Source organism: Natrix helvetica, assembly GCF_964273705.1.
Source record: "Natrix helvetica genome assembly, chromosome: 6".
NCBI lineage: Eukaryota > Metazoa > Chordata > Lepidosauria > Squamata > Natricidae > Natrix > Natrix helvetica.
In genome coordinates this window covers 40,193,142-40,217,251 of record NC_138553.1, presented here as the reverse complement: position 1 = coordinate 40,217,251, position 24,110 = coordinate 40,193,142, and the positions used below count along the sequence as shown (strand labels likewise).

The following is a 24,110-nucleotide window of genomic DNA, read 5'->3' as shown; positions in this document are numbered from 1 at the left end:
TGTTTTCCTCCACAGTTTGCCGATGTACAAAGACATCAATAATTTGTCTGAAAGACTCTACTTGCCCACAGCAAGAGTCTATAAAACTAAACAAATTATTGCAATTGATGCCGGAAGCAATGCTAAAGAGGATGCTGTGAGGGACGTCACTCGGTTATTGAATGTAGAGAAAGGCTAATAAATACTGCGACCAGAAGAAATATCAAGTAATTGTGCCTTAACTAAAAGACAGAAAACTTTGACTTCAGCTTTTTAAAGAATATATTGCTATTAGGGTTGTGCAAGCCACAAAACACTTTTGCAGGAGAATTTGAGACTATCTGCAAGTGGTTTGCATAGCCCTAATTGTTTAATCTAGAAATTTAATAACAGAGAAGTGTTTTTTTATTCATGGCTATGTATTAATAATACATAGTATACCACTACTACTACTACTACTACTACTACTACTACTACTACTACTAATAATAATAATAATAATAATAATAATAATAATAATAATGGATGTGGTGGCTCAGTGGCTAAGACAGCTTGTTGATCAGAAAGGTCGGCAGTTTGGTGGTTCAAATCCCTAGCACTGCATAATGGAGTGAGCTCCTGTTACTTGTCCCAGCTTCTGCCAACCTAGCAGTTTGAAAACATGTAAAAATACAAGTAGAAAAAATAAGAACCACCTTTGGTATGAAGGTAACAATGTTCCATGCTCCTTTGGCATTTAGTCATGCCGGCCACATGATCACGGAGACATCTTTGGACAGCGTTGGCTCTTTGGCTTTGAAATGGAAATGAGCACCATCCTCTAGAGTCGGGAATGACTAGCACATATGTGCAAGGGGAACTTTTACCTTTACTTTATGTATTAATAGTTGAATGGCCTGCTTTTTAAAAAATTGTCTTAGATTTCCGCTCAATCCAACAATAAAGATACAGCACATGGAGACAGATAATAAGACACAGAGAAATAGAGAAAGATATAAACATACACTGGAGAATTTTGAGTAACAGTCCATGTATATCATGAAATGCAAAATGGAAGTTAATTTTTCCATTTAGACATTGGTGAACAGCCTTTATATTTAATCTAATTTCATGTACCCCACAATCTAACTTTAAAAGCAATTTACAAGAGGTCATATCACTTTTTGAATAAAAAGTGTTCTTTCTTTACAGTTTTCAACCAAAGGCGAGAAGAAGAAGTGCTGGAGGCAATAAAATAAAAGAAACATGGGGTGGTCTGAAAAAAGTGTGAAATGATGTTTCTAATCACTTTTGTCCAAACTTGCTTTAGTCTCATCCAGCTAATCTTAAACAGACATGTCCAACCCAAAGTTTATGGACCACATGTGGCCCTGGACAGTCAGTAATGTGATAAGAACATAAACTTTTAACATGTTTATGTGGTTTATATACATTAACTATATTATGTAGTTAATAAAAATAACCCTAGGATATTTAGATATATTTATATGTGGCCCAAGACAATTCCTCTTCACTCAATGTGGCCCAGGCAAGCAAAAGGTTGGACATCCATACCTTAAACCATAGATTACATATAACAATTGACCAACTTTCAACTCAAATTGTCCAATTGCTACTTGAGTCTTTGATATGGCCTGATTATTGATATATGACAGTTAATTGCAATTAATCATACATGGAACATGAGGGATCTGAAATATGAGTTAAACTTGAAACAATGAAGATCAAAATTGCTTGGATTCCAAAGTACAGTAGAATAAATAGTTCAGTCACTAGCTTGCTTCTTTCACTCAGTTATTTCCATTCAGGATAATGAGATATTTTGGTGCAAACATTGCAAATACATAAAATAGAAAAACAAGTTCACTTCTTATAAAGAAATCTATTTATTTTTAGAACAGCTAATGAGGTTTTTATGTATTTATCGTAATAGTGTTGGAGCTGATATGGATTTGAAATGTATTTTAAATACAATAAGGTTCTGATTTTATTATCTTTGAAAAATCCTAGACAATGACCAACATGAAGGGTATTAATAATGTTTGATGATTATTCACAGATTGTGACCATGAATAGTGGTCTTTTCTTCATTCATGCTGAGTAATGTCATTGGTTTAGAACAGTGACGTGCGGTGAGGTTTATGGCTGGTGAGGCACTGACACAGTGGTGGGTTTCAAATATTTTTAGACTTGTGGACTTCAACTCCCAGAATTCCAAAGCCAGGCATGCTCAGTTCCAATTTAAAAGGACAGCATTTGTTTTTCTCCTTTGCAAAAGAAGTTCTTCTTTCTTTTTCTTTTTCTTCTCCCTGCCCCTCCTTCCTCCCTCCCCCTCTCTCAAACACACACACACACACACACACACACACACAGAAGTTGGATTGGACTATCTCTCCTACCCTCTTCCCTCTCTCACTCACTCTCAAACAAATACATACACACACAAAAGTTGGATTTGATGTCTTTTCCAGTGGCTTGAAAGCAGTTCCTCTGCCACCACCACCCAATTTCCCTGCTGCCTTCCCAAAACACCTCCACCATTGCAAATGCAGCCTGCTGTCTGGGTGGGAAATACCTGGAATGCAATAAAGCCCACCCACTCACCTCCTGCTGGCAGGCTGGAGTGAGAGGAGAGGCAGAGAAGCCGGAGGGGAGCCAATCCGAGCCTTCCAAAAGAAAGAGGCTGGGGGAAAGTGTGTGTGCTACAGCATGGCTCTTTGCCTGGCTTCCATGGATGGCTCTGCTTAACTGTTAAAAAAAGCCTCTAAAAAAGCACCCTCTACTATGAGGCAGCAGAACTGTGTGCCTCATCTACGTCAGGAATTTTTAGGCTTTTAACCCTTGCTTAACTCTGCTTGAATGATCATAAAACGCCTAAAGTCAGACTAGAGGAGGCATGCAGTTCTCCTGCCTCATAGTAGAAGGCACTTTTTTAGAAGCTTTTTTTAACAGTTAAGCAGAGTCATCCACGGTGAGGCAGCAACTAGCTCTGCTTTTTCCTTTTACATTTTTTTTCTTTTCATGATGAGAGCGGTGAGGCCGTGCCTCACTTGCCTCACCTGACTGCACGTCACTGGTTTAGAACTATCAATTAGTTTCAACAATAGTTTCAGGAAAGGAATGTATTAAATCAGTAATTGCAATATACTGTTTATTAACATTCAAATAAAAAATAACCCTAGGATATTTAGATATATTCAATAAGGAAAGCAACTCCTTATATCTGTGCTACTGTGCAATATTTAGAAATAAATTTTGTTTAGCTTCACTTGGTGAAAGGAAATTGCTTCTTGCAGTTACAAAGAAAAATACCAGCATGCCCTGGTCTGATTGTTTATGTGCAAAAATTCTGATATGGCTCTAAATATATGCAAAAACAGAAGAGAATAAGCAGAGATGTGGATCCTTCATTGAAATGAAAGAAAAACCTAGATGCTGACACATGCTGGGCTTCAAATTTGAACTAGAGGAATAAATGGTAAATTTTAAAACATTAGTGTAGAAGATGACCAGGCTGTGGGAGGGGTCCTGTATTCCTATAACTGCATATCTTATTATGTCTTTAGAAAATTGGGCAGCTACATTCTCTTGTTTATATAGTACTATTGAAAACATGAATGATAAATATTTTGGGGAAAATAATTTTTGGGAAATAATCAAGCATATTAAGTGGGGGGGGGGAACAAAAAACCTTTTAGTATTTGTTACTTTGTGTGTGTATGTCTGCGGGTTAAATTTGATAAAGTTTTAAAATAAATAAGAACAAATATAAAATAAATATACAAAATCCACATTCCTAATTCCATAGAACAGAGATTAAAATCTCTGTTCTACAGGATCTGATGAATGAAAGTGGCACTTCTTGTTCCTACATTTTACTTCCAGATAAATAAATGTGCTCAATTAACCATACCTTCAGCATTCAAGATTTGAAGTTGCCATTTTGAGAATGTTGTCGTCCCGCCCCCCCCCCCGACACACACACTCACAATTGAAATATGGAGAGTACCATAGCAGCTGGTTTTACTTGTGCTGCCTTTATTTGGATCTAATTTAGAGTTGGAGAGGTGGGAGTGAGGAAAAGTCAAATAACAAACATCTCTCTGTGTTACATGTGTTTTATGCTGCTTCTTTTTTTTTTACAGGCAGGTGACCAAATGTGAGTGGTGGACATGCATTAAGTTAGAATTGATCTGCTGTCAAGCTTTGCAAAAATGATGTGCTTTGTTTATTGAGACTGCAAACAGATTGCTAACTGTGAAATATATGCACATTGTAAATAACCAATAAGCTATTGAGAATGTAGGTTGCCAAATAGAAAACCTCCCTTGGTTTGTTACTTATTGAACTCTGCAAGCAGGGTCAAAGAGTGCAAGCATGTGCATTAAGGACTTCAGGCCAATTACCAAAGAAATATATACTTCCTGTTATTATATTATTTATGGACCGTGCTGTTCAAGTAAATCAATTATTGTTGCTTTTTTGTTCCACCTACTTCAGGATCCCTTTATGAAGGCAGGTAGCAAATTGCTTCCACAATTTATTATAGAAATAGCGAAAATGTTCTTGATTTTTTTTAAAAAAAAATCCTAGTCATTTTTTTAATATAGTTTGATGATAAATAGCATTTTGGAATGGACTAGCAATCATCTGTTTTTGAGGTCTAAGAGGACAAATTAAACAGTAAGGAACTTATTTTGCTTTCCCATGATTCCATTTAAGTTGTTCTGTCAGAACTGGTAGATACATCATTTCTGTCTAAAAATGTTTTGCTTCATGATGTAGTACAGAGGAGCGATCAGCCAATGTCACCTTTCCATCTCTAGTCTGCATTTGTTATTTATATAAAAGGGTTAAAACTAGATGGCTCAAGGTAATCCTTTTGCCACAGCATTTATCAGCCCTACTAATCAGGCCAGAGAAAGAACAATGTTGGGACTACATTAATTGTAACAGCAAGGATAACAGAAACTTTGCAAGGCTGAATGTGCTTTCTACACTGGATCTGAAATAATATTCATTTATTCATTTAGCTGTCATATTCATATGACCTCTCATCTCACAGATTGTGACTGTGGGTGGCATACAATAAAACCATAAATAACAAAATAGAATGCAATATAAAAATATTGATGCCATTGTTTTTAAAAAGGCTGGGCAAGAGCATTGGATGTTATGAAGAATAGAACTACTTCAGCAGAGAATCATTCCCTGAGACCTCAGGCACCAAATGAAACAGCCAAGGATGGCAGGGAATGAATGGGCAACAGCCAAGTGTTCAGAGGTGGGGGGACCACAGAGTGGGTGAGTGAGTGAGTGAGAAAAAGACCCATCTTCTGGTCCCACCAAATGTAACTCCTTAGTTGATGGGAGCCACAGCATAGTTCTTCTACCAGATCTGATGAGATGGGCAGATGTCAGTGGGAAGAGGCAGTTCCTCAATAACCTGAACCCATGCCATGATGGCCAAGTCAGCACCTTGAATTGGACCCAGAAGCAAACTGGCAGCAAATGCAGCTCTTGGAGTAGAAGTATAATGTATGCTATTCTAGAGGCACACGTATCTGCCTGCATTGCCACATTCTCCATCAACAGAAGCTTCCTGAGAGTCTTCAGGGCAGCCCCATGTAGAGCACATTGACCAAGTGAACAAGACATGAGGGACAGTGAGCAATTATCTCCTTTTGAAGATAGAACTGAGAATGCAGGTTGTCCTTTGCCTTTTTGTCTCTCTGGTTCTTGCCAGTTGTCTCTTCCCTGCTTTTGCTGACTTTCTATTTGTTTTGCCAGTTAACTATTTTTGACATTGGCTAATGTTAACAAATAAACTTCATACTACATTTTTGCTACCTGAACTGACTGGCAGTCGTGTTTGCTCTCATGTGGATCATTGACTGAGAGTGTGCTGGATACAAACTAGACTGGTTATTAGCCACAGTATTTTTCCAAAAAAACCCAACCAAACTAACCCCAACACCAGCCAAATCAAAATATTCTAAAGGAAAATCCAATTGGGGCAATTTATTCCAGGTTTAGGGCAAAGTTTCTTGCTTTCTTTTGTGCATACTATTGATTAACACAAGTTAATATATTAAAACTTTTTAACAGTTACGTTAAATAACCCCTTTCAATTTTTTGCAATACTTTGTGACAACTGATAGAAATCAATATTTCTAAGAGTGATGAATTATTTCTAAGTCAATCTTTTGCATCAAGTTCAGTTCCTAATTATGTCATTGACACCAACTCCTTAAATATGAAATCTGCTTCTATTCTTTACTAGCTGTAAAACATAACAAGTTACAGTGAGGTACCAAAAATTATACAGCATATTATTTCCAGCAGTGAGCAAATAAATTACTGACATAGATGATATAAAGACAGTGACAAAATTGTTGCAAGAATAGAACATACAGTTCACAATAAGATTTCTAAATCACACATGACTTTGATTAAGCTGATACCTTAAATCTTGAAATGTTGCATGTACTGTTTGTGCTGATTCAGACTGTGCTTGGCATATATAGACATTCAACACAACCTAGGTCAGTTTTCAACACCTTCTCATTTTCTGTTAGGGATCAGATTCTTTATCACTAATATTTAACATTGAGAGAAATAAAAATGAAGAAATGTATCCTTAAAACTTGTGTCTTCCTTCATAGGAGAATTATAAAGTAGAACTTGTGAAAGAAATATATATTTTAAAGTATATGTTGATATGTTCTTAAAGGGTATTTTAATTGGCACAGATTACACCAGCATTTGAAACTGAGCTTCAGAAGGTACTTCACATATCCTGTTTTCCTAGGGATTAGTGACATGGATGGTTGCTAAGGAAATAGAGGAAATTTAAACAAAGGTGCTTCTCTTTGAGAAGGAGAAGCTTTTGTGTATTTTCCAGGGCTGTTTGTTGGATCGTTTATTTTGTGGAACTTTGTGCTTTAAATAGCCTTTTTTTTTTTTGCCAAACCACATCTAAAGTTACTTTGATTTATGAGTCAAGAAAGCTATTGGCCTACTACTTCTTGCAGTCATGTGAATAATCTGTCCTTTTGAAAGAACCTTACTGGCATATGCGATGCAGAATTTGACTTCTTTTCCTGTTGGCATGTCTATACAGACATTCCTTCATCGTGAGTTTTAATCAACGCAATGAAAATGGCACCAATTTTTGCAATTATGGATGGCCACTGCATTCCTAAGAGGATCAGTACAAGAATTTATTGTGCTACTTTTCATGAGTTGGCTATTGGGAAACTAATCCTACCCCGAGGAGAGAGGAACACACCAATCTCTCAGCTTGGAAATCCTTTAGGAAGATTTTTTTCTAATGCACACAGAGCTCATTTAGATATTATGTTCATGTTTTTAAACCACAAATTTCACAAGAAGCACATAATATGCTAACATTTAAATCTTAAAATCTTATTAAACTTTTGTCCAGGTAGTCCTCGACTTACGATCACAACTGAGCCTAAAATTTATGTTGCTAAGTGTTAAGTGAATTTTTCCCCAACTTTTCTTGCTGCATTTGTTAAGTAAATCACTGCAATTGGTAACTTGGTTGTTAAGTGAATCTGGTTTCTCCATTGAAAGATGATCACATGACCGGTCAAAACTATGAGTCAGTTGCTAACCATTGGAATTGTGATCCCATGACCAAGGGGATGCTGCAATGTTTGTAAGTGTGAAAAATGATCATAAGTCATTTATTTCAGTGCTGCTGTAACGATCATTAAATGAACTGTTGTAAAACAGAGATTACCTTGATGTCTCTGAAATATGAAAAGCCTTGCAAGATTCCCTAAAAAGAAGGTAGAAATTTGTTCATTTTTTTATCTTATCGGAAAATGTGCAGCTGCATAAAAAAAATTGCAGCTACTTGTCATAGGGCTACTGAATTGAGATAATGTAGATAATATGTATTACATAATGTGGCAAAGTATAATATGTAATGGCCCATCTTTTTTTTTTTTTTGACAAAAATATATTTTGAAAGCCTAACATTTCAATCTCAGTTCCTGTCATCTTGATATAGATCTAGGAAATATTCATCTCTTAAACCCTAGAGAGATATGGCCAATCAGCATAGATGGTATCAATTTAATGGATCAATATGTTAAACTCTGATAAGATAATTTCCGTGTTTCCTAAAGTAGTTAAATTATGATCTGGAGCCTGTGAAGTCATGCTGTTTCATTGTGGAAGGCATAATGCAGTTCATAAATCTGACTCAGTCCTGGAATCAATACAGAAGTAAATCACATTAAAACGATGGGCAGATGTCAAGATTTATGCTGGATAGTCTGGATAGTTTTGCTCTGTCCACCTCTACCCTCTGTCATAGCCACCTTTGTTAATAGTTGTGTCTAGTGCAGGGGTGTCAAACTGGTGGCCCATGAGCCAGATGCGTCACACGCAAGTCACACCCACCCCAGCTCCATGAAGGAGAAAAATGTTGCAATACGTCGCATGACGCCGTGAGCTTGACACCCATGGCTGAGTGCAATTTTTCACCTGACAGACCTAGATTGCAAATATATTACTGGCTGATACAGAAGTCCTTGACTTATGACCACAGTTAAGCCCAAAATTTCTGTTGCTAAGTGAAACACTTGTTAAGTGAGTTTTGCTTCATTTTACGACCTTTCTTGCCACAGTTGTTAAGTTAGTAACATGGTTGTTCAGTGAATCTAGCTTCCCCATTGACTTTGCTTGTGAGAAGTTTACAAAAGATGATCCCACGACTCCTGGACACTGCAACCGTCATAAATATGAGCCAGTTGCCAAGAGTCTGAATTTTGATCACATGACCATGGAATGCATCAATGATTATAAGTGTGAAAAATGGTCATAAGTAACTTTTTAGTGCTGTTGTAACTTCAAATGGTCACTAAGTGAACTGTTTAAGTTGAGGACTACCTATAGATAACGCCACAAATTAAAGATCTTTTTGCTGCCATTTTCAGTCATCTATGTTTTAATTATCCAAACTCAGTAGCTGTACACTGGTCCTGGCAGCCAGTGGGATGAAACTGGGGGACAGTAACATTTCAGCAAGGCTCATCCAAATACCATGTGCTTTTATGTATTTGAAAAAAAAGGGAGAGGGGAAGAGAAAACAAAGAAAAGTTCTTATTGGTGTGAAAGAAAGGTGTGCAAGGGTGGACAGGCTGTATAATTGTAGGATTTTTTAAAAAATCTGGAGGTGCATTTAGTTGTGAAAACAAATAGGACAAACAAATGGCCTTAAGGCACATCATGAAAGTGTGATCAAAGAATCACAAATTTCCTTAGAGCAGGAAGAGATATACAGATGGTCACTGTGTACAAAGGATTAGTTCAGAGATGCAAAGTAAATTATACATTCCATGAATTAAATTTAGCTGTAAAAACAATCACAAATCATCATAGTTCTCTTTTAATTTGTCATGTCTTCCTTTCTTAGATTACCTTACTGGCCATTTGGTTAATTAAAAAATAATCCTCTCATTGACGCTCCAATGATTGATGGTCACAATAATGAAATAGTGATACTCCTGGGAAACAGAAATCTGAATAGGCAATGCTCTATTCCTCACTAGTACACCAGTTGTTATTTTGTTAACCCCTCCCCCCCAAATGCTCAATATCATTGGTTGCATTCTAATATCAGCTGTACCCTTAGTGTCAACCCATGTATATCAGCAGGAAGAAATAGGAACAGACTCCTACTTGGCCTAGGCTACTGGCCAACTGCACCCCCAATCTTCTCATCAACTTCCCTTTCTCATTTTGATGACTTCTTTAGCAACCCTTACCAGTGTCCTTGGCTTTTCCCCATTCTTAACACCCCAAAACACTTTGGCTGAAAACAATGTTTCACTCTGTATCTGCATCTTCATTTCAATTTATATGCAGACCAAATAACCTACAACATGTACCAGTTTGGGTGCAGAGAAGGCAAAGCTAATATTCTTTGTCCAGAATACTTCACGTGCGGAAGATTTGTAGCACTGCTTACTGCTAACATATAAACATGTTTATCCTGTGTTCCATATTTGGGTATTTTTAGAAGAAAAAAAAATAAGGAGTGACACTAAGCAAAAGACTGGTCTTCAGAGGGTAGGACTCAAATGAACAAAAATAGAAGAAAAACAAATTATAATATTGATTAGGGGAAGTGGGGTAGGACAGGAACAATTGTTCCTATTCCATGCCTGAATGGTGCTCCATTGAAAGTATGGTTAAGAATTAGTAAGTAATCAGGTATATATTTCATTCAAGAGAGTAATTGTCTGACTGTATGTCTGTCAGGACCTAGTTATCTGCGGGATCGCATCCTACCCCATACATCCCTGCGACCAATTCGCTCTCACAGAGAGGGACTCCTCCGGGTGCCGTCCGCTAAACAATGCCGGCGGGCGACGCCCAGGAGTAGGGCCTTCTCTGTGATGGGCCCGACCCTCTGGAATGACCTCCCCCCTGACATTAGAATTGTTACTGATCTCCGCTCCTTCCGTAAGAAACTCAAGACCCACCTGTTCCAATTAGCAGGCCTGGCCCAACCACAATTATGATCTAATCCCTTGACTCTCCTGGCCGGTTATTTTAAATTTTGGGGTATTTTAATTTGGTTTTAATCACTAATTAATTTTTGCACTATTGTACAGACTTGTGTTTAATTTGTTTTTATGGGATTTTGTAATTGTTGTATATAATGTTTTTTATTCTGTCTGTACACCGCCCCGAGTCCCCTTGGGGAGAGGGAGCGGTTGACAAATCCAATAAATAAATAAATAAATAAATAAATATAGATAGATAGATAGATAGATAGATAGATAGATAGATAGATAAATAAATAAATAAATAAATAAATAAATAAATGTCATCTATTTCTTTCTATCATCTGTCCGTCATCTATCTATCTATCATCTATCTATCTATCTATCTATCTATCTATCTATCTATCTATCTATCTATCTATCTATCTATCTATCATCATCTTGTAATTATTTCAATACTTCCCCCCCCCCTCTCTCCACAATTGGCTTCTATGAGAGCAACAATGAAGTAGGAAAAAAAAGACTCTGTGAAGATCAAATATACACATAGCATGGTTACCTAAGTTAAGGCAAGGGTAGAACCTACCACTACCATGAGATCTCCAAACCCTGACAGTTGATAGAGAATGTGGAACTTTGAAAAAGATTTTATTCCTTTCTGATAAAGAGGGATAGAGTTTTTTCCTTAGGTATATTCAAATATGATATGTACACCTGGGCATATAGCTTCGCTTGTTGAAATGCTGAACATTTTTTTCTCTTTGTAGAGTAGCATAAACTAAAGAGACTTAAATTTCAAATGAAGACTACTTTCCATTTGTCAGCTAGATCAATATGAGAATGGAAATTCTTTACAATTGTTTCCATAGCGATTTATCACTGCTACTGTCACAATTGACATCAGTTATCACAATGAACATCACCTCCAACATAAGGCTTCAGAAATGCCAATTTCACAGTCTGTGCACAACGACAACTACTTCTAGCTTAGTGGTATAAAATATCACTACAGTTTGTGTATGCGTTTTGGGAGTGGGAGGTTTAAAGAAAGATGTTAATCTTATACATGAAAGATAACTCAAAAAGATTTGGGGAGAGATATATGGATTACTCTAGCAATTCCATAGTATAAAATCAAGAGTCTCCTGTTTTGTTTTGTTTTTCTTATTCAAAACTTGTTGGGAATTCTTTCACAGAATGGAAATTTTCTACCTGATCTGACAGCCATAGCGTTTTTCCCCCTGTACAATGGGAATGCATATATAAAGCAATGAAATATGTCACATGAAAAATCACAGAAAACACAGAAAACAAAAAAGTTAGGGCAGGAAAGAGGGAAATATTACAATAAAAGATGTCAGTCAATATAAGGACAAACAAATGGCCTTAAGGCACATCATGAAAGTGTGATCAAAGAATAACAAGTTTCCTTATAGTAGAAAGAGATATACAGATGGTCACTGTGTAAAAGGATTAGTTCAGAGATGTAAAGTAAATTATACATTCCATGAATTAAACATGGGAGGAAAAAAAGGAATTCTGAAGATACAAATAATCCTTGCTTTGTGGAAGTTGGGCAATGCCAAAAATTCTATTAAAAAGAAGACATGGAGTTGGATGGCTAAGTGCAGGGCTGTGAAACTCCCAGTCAGTGGGCCGGATGCATTATGCACTGGCCACACCCTGGCCTGGGTTAGTGAAGGGGAAAAAAGTCCCGATACATCATGTTATGCCACCATGACGACATGATTTTGACACCCCTGGCTAAGTGGATCATGAGAAATATTTTGTGTAACAGATAGTATAATGAAAAAATGCAATCATCCATAAAGTACATTTTCCTATTAATTGTTTGCAAGAAAGGTAAAGGGAATAAAATATTATAAGACATATTGAAATGGAATGAAGCTGTGCAATAGCACTATTGTGTATTTGTAATAATTGGCAGGAATTCATTGTAAGTAGGTTGCTTATTTGATCAAACCCCACTCCCAAAACATGAGATTGTAGATTGGTGTTCTGGGACTCCATGATAACAAATTTTATAGAGAGAAGTTATAGTTCAGCACCATAGCATATTTTGTGGGGGGGGGGGGGGAATACCTTTCTAACATTATTCTATAATATTTCCAGTTTTAAAGCAGTTTGACTAGAGTGACTGGTGACAACCTGGGCCAAAGTCATTGACAATAAAAGCTGGAGCATGGCTTCTCAGACATCACATAGTATTGTTGAATCTAAGCAGGTCAAGGCTGGAGTAGAACTGAGGATCTTAAGTTCTGCAGTTACAAAAAAGTGGTGATTGAAATATTATAATAAATTTTTTAAAAAGTGGAGTGTAGTCAATCTAAGACAGATTTTTAAATTCATATACTTTATCATGCTAACTTGTGTTTAATTTTTTTTTGAGTATTTTGTTATATTTCTTATATTGCTTCATATTATTTGTATGGCAGGTCCCATATTTCTATGGCAGCTCCAAAGAGCTTTAGTTTATATTCCTGGGAATATGTGTGCATAACAAATAATTGGTAGAATTCATTGTGACCTCACATAATACATAATTCTTAATATTCTTGCAGGACTATAGTCGGCTTACTAAAACCATTTGCATTCTACAGAAATGCAAAAATCATAGCTTTGTGTAAAACCTTGAATAATATTTCACATAAAGGTATCAATCTGGTTTGAACAATGAAAACTGGAAATTAAAGATAGATGAAATGCAGTTACCCCATCAATTCTAGGTCATAAATCTGACTAGAACAAGTATTTTTTGGAGAGAATTCAAGAACAGTGGATACACTTACTGCAGTTTACAGGATAAGTACAGATTTATAACCAATTGTGTAATTTCAAATGTAATTTCAACATATCTTTTTTACAATGCTCACAGTAGGGAACATCAGCTGTATTAACAGGACTTCTTTATCAAAATTATCTCAAAACAAGCCACCAACCACTGTACAATTACAAACCACCACCACATTTTTAATTTGTACATGAACATGAGGGAGTTAAATTCCTTTGACAATCAATAAGCATGAGCCCACAAAATCCGTAAATTGTACTATGTCAAAAACACAACCAGTCCTTCCCTCCCCAAAGGGGAAAAGAGAAGAAAACAACAAAGAAGTGGATCTCTGTTTGAGGAATGGACAGAACTTGTTTACATGTTCTATAAAATTCAGACATTCCAACAAAGTAATACTTGAATATTGCCTCACTGAACTAGTAAAAACTAGATTGCTTTTGTTTTGTGATTTCCCAGATTGCCAGTATCTGTAGCAAAAAGATTGGGGGAAAAAGTCATTTCATGGCACTATTTCATTGAGTTTAGGCAATGGTATATTCTGCCGCTGTTGATTTTCCTTATTGACTTGGTAACTGTGAAATCCATATGCTAATACTTCTAATGATCAACCATTCCTTTTGACTTTTGGTAACAAGTATTCTCATGCAGTTAATATCAAAAAGAACTTTGTGCTCCACATCTGTGATTTCCAAATTTCCATTTTTAAATTCTCCTAGTCTCAAGAAGGTAGTGCATTGCCTTTCCTTTTTGCCCCCAACAGTTTTTTCTCCAACTTCCAGAGCACCATGATGCAAAACATCATTTTGTCGGTCTTCAGTACCAGTGACAACTTTGATTTTGTTAATTTTAAGAGGCCTATCAAAGACGACGACATAAAAATCTCCAGTTGAGGGTGCTTTCGCCCAGAAGTATTCATCCACACTACTATATGCCTTGCTCGCCTCATAATTCTCAAATACATTCATATTGGTATGCAAGTTGGCAGGAGGGTTATCTGGAAGGTCAAATGAATCCTCTTCAAAGTCATCATCTTTTAATTTATTTTCAGCTCCTTTATAAGATGAGTAATATCCCATGTGCTGAAAAAGGGATGGTTTGAAACGTATGACATCCTTTTGAGCCAACAGCCCACGGAAATGTATCAGCAACCAATCACAAGGCATTTCCTGGTAGAACATCAATAAAAAATGAGCCAGGCGAGGGAGATCATGGGAATGATACAATTTCCCAATGTAACCCAACTTGGAAAATTCTAAAGTTACCCAGTAGGTTCCCTCTCGTGAAGTTATGACTTTCTTAATAACAGTCAAAAAGTTTTTTGCACATCTAACATCGTCTTCTAACATTACATAATAATCAGAAAGGTTAGCACAAAAGTTAAGCAAGAATGCATAATCAACATTTTGCTTGGAGCGAAATTTCACCCGGTCTTCTGGATCATTGTAATTTCTCTTAAGTCCATCCAAAACTGGATAATATTCCTCTGGTGTATGGATTACCATTAATCTGCCAGCAATTACATGATGGGCAAATTTCTGTGAAATATCTTGAACCATGCTATCACACCAGGTGGAGTCAAATTCTGCCAGATGTACGACCACAGCAATTTCTTTCAGTTCTTCATAACTTGACTGTTCAAATATGGACTTGATTGTCTCCAGCAAATAATTCCCTTTTTTCCGTTTGACTGAAGATAGTCCAATGGTAAGATATCCTGAATAATAATAATGAAAATAAAAAAAATATTTAAGCTCTATAGAACTGAGCAATAAAAGCAAATTTACAGAAGAAGAGAAAACAAAAAAAATTTATGGATTTAAAGAGAGAAATTTTATTAGCAATATCATTGATAACACTACTGACAATCAAAGATAAGCTGATTAAGGAAACAAAAGAAGGGCATTGAAATTACATGAGAGACTTTATAAGCAAAGAGTTGGTAAGAGGAGTCCATACAAAGTTGATTAAGGAGATGATTAGAGGACTGACACCACAAATGACAGAAGATATGTAACTGTTTTGCTACTGGAAAGATACAGGTTGATAGATGGAAGAGTATAATCTAAAACTAGCTAAACTTAGTGAAATTTAGTGACAATAGATATAGTTAAATAAATAATTGATAATGATAATAATGTATGCAATGTGTAGTGTTATGATAAGTAATAACTGCATATGAATATTGAATGGTACCCATGAAAGGAAGATTATAAACCCTTTTGGATTATATATAAAAGTGAATTAAAAAAAGAATTAAGTTAGATTCAGTTAAGTCTTGATTATTAGGGGAAAAATGATATGATGTAGGATATAGTCAAATAAAGAAGGGATAATGATAATAACATATATATGTATGGGCACAACATAAGGAAATGGGATGTAAATTGTAAACAGTGATTTGGAAAGAAGGATTAGAAAACGTTGTTATTAAATATTATGGATGTTTAGCTAGAATAGGATATAAGGATTTAGAGGATTTTAGAAATAGTAAATGAAATGCCAGTATGTGGTTATGTATTAAATCTTGGTATATTTTATGATGAAGGACATTTAAACAATTATAGTGAAATGAAAATGGAGGTATGATGACAGTAACATGTAAAAATATCTGAGTTAAAATACTTTAGTTAATATGAATTATGCTTGATGACTGTGCAAGAGATGCACGAAAGTCTTTTGTAACCAACTGATACACTTTCTATTGTATGTAAAGTAGGAAGATTTTATGTGTTGTGCTTGTTTTGAAAATAAAAACAAAACTTTTATATAAAAAAGCAAATTTACTTGTTATTCATAACAAATGATCGGGAAGATAAAAACATAACCAACAAATATGTGCGTATGTCCATCAGAATATTTCCCTTTTTGCTTTGGCTGCTTTTGAAACAACTCTTCTTGCATATATCTCTTAGCAAACATTTTGCCTTGTCTGTCCATCCATCCATCCATCCATCCATCCATCCATCCATTTCCCTAGCTCAAAAGAGAAAGGGCCTCTTACCATTCAAATAATAGACTTTTAGACTGTATGTATTAAAGTGGATGAACTAAATTATGCTAAAATGTCCTCCATTGAAAGTGGTGGGATTTTAACTGTACTTAAGTCTATCTGGGTTCATGTAAGAATATGTTTTGAATTAGCCTTTCAAAATTGCTTGGGAGACATGATTTTGGCGCTTTGAATTCAAAGACCAAAACCGACAGTTTTATAAATAATATCTTCTCTACTGCCCCCTAGTATGTTTGACTTATCATTTTAGGAGAAATGAGGCCACATCTCTAACAAGCAGAGAAAGCAATTGCTGTTGTATCAAAATTACCATGTGGTAAATGTGGATACAGAACTTTGGGGATGGTTCCTTATGCTCATCCAAACTAACAGAGACCTATTTTTAGGAGCCTGGAAACAAAGAATTAAGAATTTCCTTATTTCTACAAAGTTTTGGCTATTTATAAGCTATAGCTATCATTATTAAAATACAGCATAGTTACACAATTTGTTTCTCTGTGTTGCTTGGGAGATCTGTAGATGTAGTTTGGATTTATCAGGACAAATTTGATCCTAGATTCTTGTGAAGAGTCCTCTGCTGATGGTGTATTATAAAATATTTTGCATTGCATCTAATAAATAACTTTATATGATATGAGCTCATCAACCTCAACTGTATGTTTGCATCATCACAAGTTTTTGATGATACTAAACCTTTTTAGAATGCCAACTGTTTTCTTAAATATGGTTATCATTCTATCTTTAGTTAAACAGAGAGCCTTGGTAGAAAACTGCATCTCTCATGTAATACATAAATGAAAATGATATAGTGTGAAGTTGAACTATTTGTGGTGTTCCCCAACAGCCACCTAATTCCAAGAGCGGACAAAGATTTTTGAACTCTGAAAGCGCAATGAAAGACAGCAGGAAAATGTCTTCATGGAAATGTGTCTTAACAATGAATTCTTCCCAAACAAGTTCTTTGAAGAAGCCAGAACTAACAACGGTTTTTGTAATCCTTTGTTCATGGCAGGAGAAAAGACATAAAAGAACTCAGCTGGCAAAACCAATCATTTCCTGATCTTCTTTTAATTTCTATCATTTTTCTTTCTTCCATTTTTCTTAGGAAGGCACTAACTGTGCCTCAGGATAGAAATCCATGAAAGAAAGATAAGGTTATGTCCATGTATGGGGTAGGTTGCCTGGCACTGATAAAAAAGATACCCCCCCTCTCTCTTTCTCTTTTTATTCTCCCTCATCAACTAGAGACCCTTCCCCACTTTTTTGCCTTGAAAGCAACCTCTCTTTTTTATTCTCAGATTCAGGGCCGGATTTTCCTATAGGCTAACTAGGCTTCAGCCTAGGGCCTCAAGATCAAGAGGGCCTTTTATTTTTATTTATTATCCGTGCCACATTTTTTATAAAGGTTAGTACCAATTACAACATGTTTCATTTAATATATTGATATATATCACAGCAATGATGTATTTTATTATCTCTCATGTAATTTACAAACTTAAAAATGGGAGGTGAAAGGGCCCCATAAGTGGAATAGCCCTAGGGCCTCTTTTCATCTAAATCCGGCCCTGCTCAGATTCCAAGGTAAGCTGTGATCTTCAACATGCTCAAATGTTCCCTGCTTAGCATCTAGATATGTTTGTGTGGTGTTAATGCAAAGCTACAACTTTAAAATCTTTACTTCTTTCTTTTTGCTGTGGCAAGAAATTTAATACTACATCTGTATATTTATTCCTTTGCTATAACAAGAAGCCTCGGGATTTTTCTCCTTCACTGTTGTAGCAAGAAACCACACATACGTATGTCTTTGCTTGCTTGCTTTTACTTACTCAGTCTATGGCTAAATTCTCTGTATGTTCCATAAAGATCACTTCTCAAATCCCCCTACTTCCTTTCTTTGAAACTTGCATTCTTTTTCTCTCTTATTGAATGCAATGAAATTCCATTCCCCATAGATGGTTAATTGCTCAAGTTCTCCGGCTTAGCATTTGGGCTGTAATTGTTTAAGAATGCTGTCTGAAACTGTTAATAGTATCTATGGAATATCAAAAGATTATTTGATTGCATTATATACCTTTTGGATCAAATATTTCTCAATACAATGTACTAATGGATCATTAATTATAGCTTCATTTTAGACTTCCAGATTGCCTTAACCCATTTATAAGTCTCTGGATCCTAGAGAGAAACGGTATGACATGGTAGGTCCCCCTCTTCCCATTTTTTTTTCCAACCCGGGCCAAAATATGATTTGTTTGCTTTTGCTTTAGAATTTTATATACATCTATGTATGATGGTATGGAAACATAATTATGTCTTAGGATATTCTAGCAAGTTGAGGTTGATTCAATTATTTTTGGTTAAAAAAATTAATTATTGCAATGTGTAAACTAGCTTTTCTCTCCTAATTTAGCTGTATGATCAGGCAGCTTGTGGAAGCAATATACGAGCAAAATTGTTGTTGGCTGCTTAAGGAGAATATGAGATATTAAAAATGATTCTCAGACCTATGAAAAATAACTACTAAAAGTAGATCTGCTCTATTTGTTTGATATCCCACTTTTGAAAGGGAAATGCCTGAGCTCTCTTATATATAAACCTCAACATCTGGCTCACCTTTTCTGGATTTAGAACTTGAGTAAATTTAATCCTGGTTAGTACTTAAATTAACCAATGAACACCAGAAAAATAAACTAGGCAGGGAAAGTAAAAAAAGAAGAAGAAAAGAAACATGCTTCTGAAAGAAAGCAATGACAAATTACTTCAATACAGCCAACAAGCATGTCCAAAGGTCCCCCAGGAGTTGAGCTCATCTTGAGGACATGTTTACTTTTATACCATGTAAAGGTAAAATTCTAGATGGATCAAAAGGATGTTCCCCAGTTCAGCGAGATTACAGAGCCCTGGCTCTTCTTCTGAGTTGCATATAAGCTTTTTATGTTCTGTGAAAAAGGATTTTATTAGTTTAATGGCAACTTAAAGCTTCTTTCATTGCCCTCTAAGAAGTTGATGAACTTACATCTGCCACATTTTTTTGTGACATTTAGAATAGATAAAAACACTATTTGTTGTTAAGAAAATGGAAAAATTCTGTTCCTTACTTTTTCTTAGTAAAGGTGTGCCAGCCAGATAGCGATAGGAAACATTTATTGATCCTGAGAAGTTGGACAGATCTTTAAAACTGTGAACATACCGCTCGGAATTTAATTGATGGGTTGCCGTATCTCTGATTAACTGCTTATCTCCATTCTGGAAGTTGGAAGAGAAAAGAAAAACAAAATAAAAGACACACAGCATAATTATTGTAAGAAGTGGAAGGAAGCAATAAAAACAATATCTTGTACTATTTATCTGCTTCAATCTTACTTTATATCCAGTCCAGGTACAGGCATGTTTAACACATATATAATGTTTCCTATGTTTTCCAGCACCAAGACAGGGCATATCATATTATGTCATATATGTTGAGGTCTACATAAAGTATAGGTTCTTATAGATAGTTCTCAGGTGTAAAACTGTCAAATGCTCTTAAGGAAAAAGCAAGTAGTGTTAAATAGTCCAAAATGTAATTGGCTAGAACCAAATCTCTTTTGTTTGGGAAGAATGGTATCTATTGCTTTGCTTTGGTAACAGATTGAACTGTCCATTTGGAACTGTACCAGCTCTCACATTTATTAACTTTGATCCCTTTGAATCAATGACAGGCAATCATAGGAGTCAATAATACTCCCTCTATAAGACCAGCAAGACTGCCAGAAGTCACAATTTAGTTTATCTATCTAGCTATCTAAGCATTAACTGGATATCTAGTAGCCTAGTGCTTTTTTCCAGCAGTTGCACCCAAAATTATAGGAAAGAGGTTAGTGGATGTTGCATATATTATTAGTAGAGAAAATTGAAAGTTTTAGTGGATTTATGAAAGTGACCAAGTTTATATAACAAGGGAACATCAAGGGTTGTATAGGGATTCTAAAACCAATAAGTTTCTGATTTCTAGGATTAAATTAGGCTAAAGGATAAAATCTTATCTGCTACAAAGCTCTGAGTTCAGAAGATAGGCAAGATAAGAGCCCTATAAATGGGAAAATTGATTGGCTCCAAATCGCATGGAACTCCAGTGTTTTAGACTTGAAAATAAAAGTTTAAAAATTCTTCTTATGACACAGCTGATACATAGGGAAGTTTCCCAATACACCATGCTAAAACAACATGAATGTCTTCATGTGGAAGTCCCATGAGTTCACTCCAGTTTGATGTGGTCATCGTTTCTCCTTCAAGACGACCTCTAGAGTGAAGAATGATAGTCGATATTTCATTATTTAGCTAAATAATCATAAAACAAAATGTTGTTATTATTATTTTACTATGTGTGGATATTTTGAATATTAATTAATATTTCATTTAACTAAGTCAGACATTATGCTCAATGTATTCTTGGCTTTTACTGGAGATTAATAAAAAGAATAATATGATACTTTTATTGTATAATCTCCTTTCTCCTCCTCCTGGAAATAAGGCTAGAAGCCAGGATCTCAGATTTTCTTTGAAATAATCACTGAATGTGATTTCACTAATACAGAAATTTGGCAGTCTGAACAATGCTTTCTTGTGATTCATATATCTCTTCTGTACAAGTGTCTTCTTTAATGCATCTTTAAGCTAGGCTTCCTCTACTTGTATTCCTTTCTACTTCTCAGAGGGTATTCATGCAAAAACTACTTCATTGCATTGCATTGAAATAGAGATTTTTTTATTCCTTTTTTCATGGCAGCTTAATGTGGCTAATGCTGGTAAGCAGCTTTAGTCACAGCACATGTCTAGAAACATGGAAAAGAAATTTGCATAACTGTTGACAACCCAAAGAAGTCAATTTCCCTGCATGCTGTCTGCATCTTTTGAGAAGTCTCAGCAGTAATGCAATCTATTTCCAACTTCTGACAGCTGTGTGACTTCTCACCTTCCTCCTCTGTCCCTTGGCTGCCTGTGCCAATTAATTTTTCCCCATACCTGACCCAAGAGAAGATGACAAAGCAAACTGAACTTCTTTCTTGTCTTCTCTTCTCTCCAAGTCAGTCTGAAAAAGGTGACTAGGTATTCACCAAAGAAGGGGGTGAAGCAGAAGATTTGATAGCGGAAGACAAGAGGGTTAGCTAGACATTTTTCAGCTATGTTCTAACTTCTAACATCAAGTGTCTATATTCACTTTTCCTTGACATTGCCTCTCTACTTATTTATAAACTGCTCTGAAGGATTATAGGTTATATTAATTAATTAAGACAAAACAATAGGACTAAGTGAAAGATATACTACATCTGTGTCTCACTGATAGAGAAGCAGTGAAGGGACAAAGGCATGCTTAGAAAAAAGGATCATGTGTCTTAAGTGAATGATTAAAACCAGGTCTTCATCTGGTACAAAAGGCAAATATTATTAACACTACTCTGGCCTCCAAAGGAAGGTCATTCTAACTTGTGTTGTACTTTTATTATCACTGCCTCAATCACTTTCACATGTTCATTCGGGGTCCTGAGGATAACACATCTAAGTACATCTGCAGAGTTTTAAAATGCTTGTTGTTTCCTATGCTTTTGGATATTGAATACAAAAGCTTTCAGAAAATCATAATGAAACCATTAATCTTCTTCATTAATCAGAAGACAAACAATATAATGGAGAAATCAGAAATGCTGAGAGCCCTGCTCATAAAGAGAAAAAAGTAAAACAAAGAAACAGGTCAACAACATCCATACTGTATTACAAATGAAAATAAAATCATGAATTGTTTTAACCATGGCTTGTTGAATAAGCTAAAAACAAGACAGATGAACAGGGTAATCATTTGGCCAATTCCTGATTTGTTGTATATTCTTCCTAATGCAATCTTGCCTTGAACCTCTGTGGATTGGTTGCAGATTTGATGCAGCACAAAACTAACCCATCAATAAGCTATGAATTCCTGTTCACCTGGTACATTAAACTAGAAATAGGAAAAATACACTGTTTACTGGGAGCTGTAACTGAGCCAACACATATTTAGCTTAACTTTTTAGTAATGCTTTGCAGAAACAATGACAATGATGTCATAATATCGTTGATTCATAATGTCTCACAGCTGAATGTGGCTGATCTTGAAGAAACATTGCAGAGAAATATTTGGTAAAGGTAGGAGAGTTTTTTTCTTTTTCTAAAAAAAAGTCTATAAAATTGGTAGGAAACAATGTCTCTGTATTTTGTTATTTGAATTGTGATGGGTTGGTAGCTTTATGGAAGCTATAAAAAGCTGATCTGCTTAATCCTAAAGGTACTTTGCTGTTAGATGTGAATTCAGAGCTAATCAAAAATTACTTATTAAATTGAGTTTTGAGGTGCTGAAAAACATCAAAGCAAAATAGAAAATCTCATTTTTATCTGCTTGTTGCCTGCTTATACTATAATTTGTATTCTCACCTATGTCAGCAAAAACTTGGCTTCATAATATATCTAAATGCATCCACCAAATGGGCCTTAAAAATGTCAAGAGCATTAGATAAGCAAAGCTGAGACTTGGCAATTATATGTATCAGTTTTGTTTTGAAAGAAACAATGAGAGACAAACCTTTTTATTATTAAAAAAAGACAAATTAAGTGTAAGACATCATGCCATCTGGGAAGTTCACATAAAGATCTGAAAACAAGCAAAACAGAAACAGCATAAACTGCAACAAATAGAAAGCAACAGGATGCACCTAGAGGATCTTGAGTAATTAGCAAACCAAAGTAAGTATCAATGAATGTGACAAAAACATGGTGTAAACCAGATAAAATTCCATCACAAGTGAAGGGATGTGAATAAATAAAATCCTACAAAATGTTTTAATGGAAACAGTGCCATTAGAAGAAGCCACATTTTAAAAGCCTAGTGGAGTAAAAATGGCTAAAAAGAGAGTTTTCTTACTTCTAAAAAAATGTGATTGAAACTGGAATATCCATCCACAAAAGCAAATTTTATCAGTGGTAAAATGTGTGTCAAATCGAACATGAATCATATAGTCAGTTGGAAAAGGTATTTTGATTAAGTGAAACAGTCCTAAAAATCCAGATTCTCTAGAAGTCTCCCATGCAAGAAGCAATGACAGAAGTCATTTTTGACTGTATGGATGTGAACATCAAATTATTACCCATCAATTCAATTTCTTTGGCTCACAGAGAAATCTAGCTAGATGCTGTGGAAAATAGTATGGCAGTATAGGCAAACTTTTGACCTAAGTCTGCAAGCAATTTATATGTTCCTTGCCCTGATATTTCCTACTGAGGCTGAATTTTTTTTGAAGGAATCCAGTTTCTGAGAAAGAAGAGCATATTTACAACATAATGTGGAATTCTATTTCCACAGTGCTACAGTAACTATCATTGTATTGAACATGGATTCTTAGGGTGATACTAGACAATCCCTGACTTGCTGAGCAATCTTTTCAGAGATGCTTCCTTATCTAAACAGAGAAACAGAATGACCACAGGGGAGTAAAAAAGGAGCTGGCTTCCACGTTGAAATTTATTCTAGGAAGCTGGAAGGGAGGATTAGAAATCTTCCCTTTTCCCCTTCCCTTTCTCTTTCCTTCCCAGGTAAGTGACTGCTGCTGTGTATGGGAGGGGGCATAGGATTGTAACAGTGGCTGGAAACTGGGAAATATCATGAAATGTTCAAAATGAGCATCATACCAGCAACCTCAAAGCAGACACAACTTCCCAAAATTTCATTCCTTTGGGTCCTGGATTTTAGGTA

The 24,110-nt window shown here is 35.6% G+C and overlaps 1 protein-coding gene across 9 annotated transcripts in view; it reads right to left on the bottom strand.

The window, feature by feature from the left end:
- Positions 1-12,962: 12,962 nt before the first annotated feature.
- Positions 12,963-24,110, bottom strand: part of MGAT4C (MGAT4 family member C) — a 343,053-nt gene continuing 331,905 nt past the window's right edge. For 8 of the 9 annotated variants that reach the window (XM_081956624.1, XM_081956625.1, XM_081956619.1 and 5 more), the window contains 2 exons: positions 19,450-19,597; positions 12,963-15,055 (listed from right to left, as the gene is read on the bottom strand). In XM_081956624.1, coding sequence (XP_081812750.1) covers positions 13,899-15,055; positions 19,450-19,597 — 1,305 coding nt within the window. In that variant the 3' untranslated portion in view covers positions 12,963-13,898. Of the gene's footprint in view, positions 15,056-19,449; positions 20,032-24,110 lie in introns of those variants that run through there. The other variant, XM_081956618.1, reaches the window with a different exon arrangement.